The sequence below is a fragment of the Rutilus rutilus genome, assembly GCF_951802725.1.
Source record: "Rutilus rutilus genome assembly, chromosome: 2".
Lineage (NCBI taxonomy): Eukaryota > Metazoa > Chordata > Actinopteri > Cypriniformes > Leuciscidae > Rutilus > Rutilus rutilus.
In genome coordinates, this window is record NC_140210.1 from 49644508 (window position 1) to 49652358 (window position 7851).

A 7851-nucleotide genomic window follows, 5' to 3' on the forward strand; every position below is an offset into this window, starting at 1 on the left:
TGACCACATGGTGACATCACTGTGAGATCAACGTGTTAACTGGGTATGCTATACTGTTTATAATGTTTGTAAATGTTTCATTTTATTAACTGGTGTTTCATATTCATATAAATGAATGTAATTGTTTGCAATTACGAGGTTAACAGGTGTTTTTGGGGTAAAATCAATTTCTCTTTCATAAGGTTACTTCGTCTTCTTGGCTGGGTTACGTTTCTCAATGTCTTCAACTTTAGAGGCAAGGCTTGAAAACCATACATTTTTGGGGGTGTGATATTTAATTGACGATTGTTTTCGGCCGCCACATTTATCAGTGTATGATCGTTCTATGATGGGATTGGCAGCATTCAAATGTTTCATGAATCATGCGTGGACCCTGTCATAACCCAGCAGGCACAGTACGTCAATGTGACGTCAGGAAGACGTTGGACTCCAACTAATCCAATGTCAGTCAGACGTCATATTTTGGTTGAAAATGAAAGTCAGGTTGACGTCTAAACCCAACGTTTGTTTGGCGTCAAGCTCCAACGTCAGACAGATGTTGAATTTTGGTTGGAATAAGCACCGCAAAAAAATGTGACATGCATGGCAGCACATTAAATCTGTGAAGATCTCAGCAGAGGAGGAGTAAACAACTCCACAAACAGCATTACCAGCTTCACTTATTACTAACCAGACTGACTTTATTTAATTTCCATTTTAATGAAATCAATAGTTGTATTTTTAAGTCACCATGATGGTGGTTAGTGTTTGCTTTAGCTGTGCTCTTGACCCTTGACTTTTAAGTATTAAATGTTCTTTGGATGCTATAATTGTGTGTTTATAAAGCACATTTGTTGTGGCAAAAAAAATCCTAGAGAAAATTAAGTCAGGTGATGTTGGCTGTTTATTGATGATGAAGTCATCATCATGTAATTGTCTGAATTCCTGATCTTATTCAGTGTCTAATGCTTTGATTATATAGGACTTGTGTTTTTAATGTTGTTTTATAATAGAAGCCTTTTAATTTTACAGCATGAGAGCAATGTTGTTTATCAAATAATATAAAGGATTTTAAAAACATTTAATGCATTAAACTCTTTCCTCTAGTCTACATTATTACTTAGACATCAAGAATCAATGTTTGACTCTCAACAATGGTGACAATCAGTGAAATGCTTCATGCAGTGCATGCTGGGTACCACCAATCAAAACGCACCCATATCTCCCAGCATGCATTGCGGCATTAATAAATTATGCAGCTGGATTTTTTGTAGCTTGTTTTATGCTCAGAGTTGATCTGATTATCTGGATATTTTGTTTGATTGTCACCATTGTTGAGATTCATACGCTGTTTCTTGATGTCTGTGTGTGTCTAAAAACTGCCATAGATGAAAGGTTTTTGTGCACTAAATAGTTTTTTAAAACCAAGTATATTATTTGATAAATAACACTGCTAAATATGCTGTAGAATCAAACCATTTATATTATGAATAAGATAATATTAAAACCATAAGTTCTATATAATCAAAGCATTAGAAACTGAATAAAATCAGGAATTCAGGCATTATCATGATGATATCATCATCAATAAACAGCCAACATCACCTGATCTCATTTTCTCATGGCTTTTTTTAGCTACAATAAATGTGCTTTATAAACACACAACTATAGCAATCAGAATTTTTTTTTATATTAAAGAGTGAAGGGTCAAGAGCACAACTAAAGCAAACGCTAACCACCATCATGGTGACTTTAAAATACAAAATAATGATTTCTTTAAACCAGAAATTAAATAAAGTAAATCTGGTTAGTTTTAAGTGAAGCTGGTAATAAGTCTACAGCCATGCATTCACCTTTTTGTTTGGTTTATTCCAACCAAAATTCAACGACTGCCCAATGTTGGAGCTTGACGTCAACCAAACATTGGATTTAGACGTCAACCCGACTTTCATTTTCAACCAAAATCCAACGTCTGACCGACGTTGTAGTCTATATCCTGTGCCTGCTGGGAAGATGATTTCTGCAGTAGATTGATAAATGAGGCCCATTGTCTCTTGATCGGTTCTGCATTTAACATCTGGCTTGTAATCACTCCATTTTATTTTAAATTCTGATTGACAGGGTCTGCAATACCTAGGATTGTTCTGCTGGGTAAAAGTAAATCAGGAAAGACAAGTACAATAAAAAATATTGTGGGCAGAGATCAGAGAAGAAATTCGCCAGATTCTGCTACTGAATCCTGTGAGCTACAAGAAGCACATGTGGGCGGAAAGAGAATGAAGATAATCGACACTCCAGGACTGATTGATGCATCAGAAGAGGAGATAAAGGATGAAATAGAGAAAATTGTCTTTATGTCTGGCCCTTATGTGTTTCTGCTGGTGATCAGACTGGATGAGCAATACGAAGATTCACAGAAAGCAGTCAAATGGATTCAGGAAAACTTTGGAGAAGAAGCTGCCGCTCATCACACCATCATTCTGTTCACTCATGCTGAACATCTAAGGGATAGATCATTAGATGAGTATATCAGAGAAAGCAATGATCTGATGGCTCTTGTTAAAAAATGTGATGGTAGATTTCACTCATTCAACATTAACAACATGAGGAACAGCTCTCAGGTCACAGAAATGATGGAGAAGATTGAGAAGATGGTGGAGGTGAATGAAGGATGTCACTATACCTGTACGATGCTTCAGGAAGCTCAGAGGAAGAAACATAGAGACCGGTTCTGTAAGTGTGTGTTTGTGTGTCTCAGTGTCTTTGAAACAAAATTCCTACATGATACAAAGTCTATGTGTCTGTTTCACTTCATATTGTATTGATATAAGTTGAGTCTAGGAGTTTATGAAATTTAATTAATTATTTTTTAATGTGTGAATTGTGATTGTTTTGCTTTAATTCACATTCTGATTGCCAGGGTCTGGAAATCCCCGAATTGTGCTGCTGGGTAAATCTAGATCAGGGAAGACCAGTGCAGTAGAAACCATCCTGGGCCGAGAGAGTTTTGAGAGCAGAAATTCATCAAATTCTTTTACAAAAACCTGTCAGCTACAAGAAGCACATGTGAATGGAAGGAGCATGAAAATAATTGACACTCCAGGACTGATTGATGCATCTGAAAAGGAGATGAAAGATGAATGTATGAAGTGTGTCAAGTTGTCTGCTCCTGGTCCTCATGTGTTTCTGCTGGTCATCAGACTGGATGAGAGATTTACAGATGAAGAGAAAAATACAGTCAACTGGATTCAGGAGAACATTGGAGAAGAAGCTGCACGTTACACCATCATTCTGTTCACTCACGCTGATCATCTGATGGGTAAATCATTAGATCAGTATATCAGCGAGAGAAGGTTTCTACAATCACTGGTCAACAGCTGCGGTGACAGATTTCACTCATTCAACAATGAGGACAGAGGCTATCACAATCAGGTCACAGAACTGCTGAAGAAGATTGAGAACATGGCAGAGGGAAATGGATGGAGTTACTGCACAAATGACATGTTTCAAAACATTCTCAAAAAGTATTTACGTAAACTAAAGATTCTTGCAGCAAGCCTTGGACCAGCAGGAACAGCAGCTGTAGTAACAGGAGGTGTCTTGCTGGGAGTAGCAGAGATAGCAGCAGCACCAGTAGTATTAGTTGCAGTAGGAAGTGCAGCTTTACTTGGAGGAGCTGCAGCTGGAGGAATATTGCTCTATGAAAGATTTGTAAAGAAAGATTAGGACACTTTTGCTAACCATTTTATGCATTTCTGTTGTAATTGTTACAGTGGTTGTGGATAGATGACACAGTAATCCATATAACAGGATTAAAAGAGTGATTTTATTAAGTAGCTAAAATAAGCCCTTCATGTTTTAATCTTCAATATAATAATAATTCAATCCGAGGGCTTTCAGGTTTCTTTTGTATGTACCCACCTAAAAAGTTTTTGTTCTAAAAACATTGTCCCACAAATTAATGTTAACATACTGGCAACAGTAATTTTGTAATGTTGCCAGTAATTTACTTTTGAATGTACAGTTCTTTACTGTAATCTACAGTGTTACTGTAAAAAAAAAAAATTATAATAATAAAAATACTGGAACTAAATTTGAATTAACTAATTTTATTTACAGAAATCGACTGCTTTAAATTGACTAACTGCCATTAAATGTATTAACTAGTATTTATAATGTGCTGATGATGTGAACATATTGTTCCTGTGAATTTTATTAATTTGAACTGACTTTTTGTCTTGACTTTTTTTTGCAAAGGAAACTATAAACTAAGATTTTATATATATTTCATCCCCATAAAAAAATGTTTGGACAAATGTCATAACTGACCAAAAGAGGTAATTTGTTATTAACAAATTTTTACCATCAATATTTTTTTTTTTCCCCAAAGATCAAACATTCTGAATTTTAACTTCTACACACACACACACACACACACACACACACACACACACACACACACACACACACACACACACACACACACACACACACACACACACACACACACACACACACACACACACACACACACACACACACACACACACATCTACACACACACACTCACATCTACACACTTCCACACCCACCCATCATCATTTACTGTGATTGCGACATGAAACTTTAGATTTTTACCATGGTTGAGATTCATATGCCGATTGTTGATGTCTGTGTGTGTCTGAGTTCAAAATGTTTTATACACTATATTACAATATTCTTCAAAATAACTGATTACAGAATCATTTTTGGATCTCATTGTGTAAAATCACAGAAATACTATAATCAATGAATACAATGCTGTTGCTAGTAGTTTACAGTAAAATTGAGTTTTGTAGGTTGAAGAGTAGAGCCTGTGCTTCAGTCCAGGAGAAGACCTACAAACATTGATGATATGCTGCATGTTGCTTTATTTAACAGGTGGTGACTGTGTAGTTGCTGGTCCAGTGGAAATCTCTTTATTTAAAATCCTTTTAGTGGTCTCAAATAAAATACGTTCACAATAATAATATGCTCACATTATTAGTGCATTATAAATATTAGTTTATAAATTTAATTCCAGTTGGCCAAATTAAGGCAGTCGATTTCTGCAAATGAAATTACTTAATTTGAGTTTTAAAAGTAGATTACAGTAAAATAATTGTACAACTAACAGTACATTTCTGGAAACAGTGTTGCCAGTATTTTACTATTAATTTACAGGTCAAAGTTTTACAGTGTAAGAAAGTTTTCCAAACTGTCTGTTTTGGTTATGGGAATGTTAAAATGTGTCCAGTTTTCCTAATGTCCACACTGTAAACCTTAAAGTAAATAATTGAGTATTAATTATTTTTTTTTATTATTTTTTTTTTGTGCAAGATCAATGTTAAGAACGAGATTTAATCGTGTTTATGTTTAGCTATGCTAATTTGGAAGAGTTTCTGTTATGTTGGGTTTTAGGGGGTTTACCATCGTGGTGATAAGTGGAGCATGAGCTTAGTTTGAGAACAGATGTATGTTCAAACAGATGTAAAATAAGTCTTTGATGTCCACAGAGTGTGTATGTGAAGTTTTAGCTCAAAATACCCCACAGATATTTTTATATAGCAGGTTAAAGTTGTCAATTTTTGAAGGTGAGCAAAAATGCACTGTTTTGTGTCTGTCCATTTAAATGCAAATGAGCTGTTGCTCCCGGCATTGAGGGCGGAGCTTCAACAGCTTGCACTCACACACACATGCACTGAAAATTTCAAAAACGTTTAGCCTTTTATGTTCAAACCGGATTCAGACAATGTTGGAGAGACTCAAGAAGTGGCAACATGTAGAAGCAACAGGACACGGTTAGTTGATGAATTTACGTAGCTGATGTGTAGTTATCTTCTAGTCATTGATTAGCTTATTCTGTCTTGAAAACCTATAAATCGTGTTCCGGGGGCGGGGTTTATGTAAATTTTAGGGTTGGTGCTGTCAGTAACCCGTGAGGAATGTTGTGTATTCCCTACCAGCTGTTTGTAGTCCTTAAAAAATGATTTATTTAAAAGCAAATATCTTCCTTTGCTTTGAACTTTGAGCATTGTAACTTTGCAGATGTTGTTTATGCTCAAACCGCAACATTACACAATAACTAAAGTCAAAAAAGTAAAATCATAATCAACCACCCCTTTAATAAATTATGCAGCTCAATGGTTTGGATAATGTTCTATTATATTTATAATCTATCCATCTATCTGTCTGTCTATCTGAAACATGCTAGCAATGTGCTAACACGTACTAGCAACAGCATAGCAACACCCTATCAACCGCCAGCAACACCTTAGCAACCCCCATAATACCCTAGCAACCGCATAGCAAAACCATAGCAACCACCTGAGTACCCTATCAACCGCATAGCAACATCTTAGCAATCACTCAGAGAACCTTAGCAACCACATATCAACACTCTAGCAACCACCCGAGTACCCTAGCATCCACATAGCAACACCTTAGCAAACTTAGGAACACCCTATACATTCATCCGGCTTTTAAAACTGCTAAACTAAAACTTAAACTATTTTAAACTGAAAACCTTCAAACTTCAAGCTTTTAAAACTTCTTCATACTTACTGGTTAGGCTTTTCAAGCCAACTTATAGTTTGTCTACAAACTTTAGTTCATAATATTTTTTGATTTACACCATTTATTCATTTTATCATTTAATAATTTTATTATTATGGCTTTCATCTCTGAATCGCATTGATATACATGGCTGATGATGTTTATTTTTTTTAATGATCACACATTTTTTAATTACTTTATTACTGATAATATACCCACATTAAACTCAAGTTCACTGGTATATGGTACTTTATTTAATGCTTTAAGTTTTTTACTTCCATTTTTGTAGCTTAGCATTATTATATCACTTGTTATAAACACTTGTTAAATGGTTAACAGTTACATTCAGTCCTGCATTAGCAGAGTGATTGTTTGCCGCCACTGCTTACAGTGCTTGATATTGTTGTTTAATCTTATGATTTGTCTTCACGATAGGAGATAAGAGAATGTCTCCATTTCAAGGTTTTTAACATCACATGATGTGAATGATGTGAAGCAGTAATTGTTCATTGTTTTTCCCTTGGAACAATGACACTTGTTTGAATTGTACTGGTCAGGCAAAGTGTAACATCTTGATGAAGTCTGACCATTGAAACATACATTTTTAAATAAACTCTTTTTATTATCATCTCTTCGTCTCCTCCTGGTTTCCGTGTTTTTTGTTTTGTTTTGTTTTTCAGTCAAGCTCTCAGGCTGATAGAAGACAATTGATCTTGTAACAATATTAGCTCAAAGGGGAAATATTAATAATAATCCATAATTACCAATTATGATTAATTATTAATATTTGGGTCAGTTAATTAGATAGCTAAATTAGCTAAATTAATATTACAATCACTTAATCAGTTCCAACAAACTCTTTGATTATTCATTTATTCTAAGAAAAGTTTATCTTTCATGGTCACCGAAAAATAATTATTTCTTAGCATGTACAGCACTTAGAGCATATACACTCTCAGAAAAAAAGGTACAAAAGCTGTCACTGTGGCGGTACCTTTTCAAAAGGTACACTTTTGTACCTAAAGAGCAGAGTTGTATAGTCCTTCAGGGGCAGGGTTGAGAACGTCCTCGGTTACTAACGTAACCTCGGTTCTCTCTAGTAGAGGGAACGAGTACTGCGTCTTAGCTAAGACGCTGCGGGAAAAGTATCTTTTCACGAATATTGAAGCAAAAAATTATCCTTAATTTTAATATTTGTAAAACGCATTTGCAGCAGTATACAGCCAAAGGCAAGACGGCTCGCTTGCTCATTGGCTGCTCTACGGCAAATGCATAAGCCTATCGAGCACAGGCTGATGC

The 7851-nt window shown here is 35.4% G+C and overlaps 1 protein-coding gene across 5 annotated transcripts in view; it reads left to right on the top strand.

Annotated features, from left to right (window-relative positions):
- The window catches only part of LOC311283541 (GTPase IMAP family member 8-like), a 45524-nt gene extending 41424 nt beyond the window's left edge, over positions 1–4100 (top strand). For all 5 annotated transcript variants that reach the window (XM_084398016.1, XM_084398013.1, XM_084398012.1 and 2 more), the window contains 2 exons: positions 2101–2712; positions 2900–4100. In XM_084398016.1, coding sequence (XP_084254142.1) covers positions 2101–2712; positions 2900–3705 — 1418 coding nt within the window. In that variant the 3' untranslated portion in view covers positions 3706–4100. The remainder of the gene's footprint in view (positions 1–2100; positions 2713–2899) is intronic.
- Positions 4101–7851: the final 3751 nt, after the last annotated feature.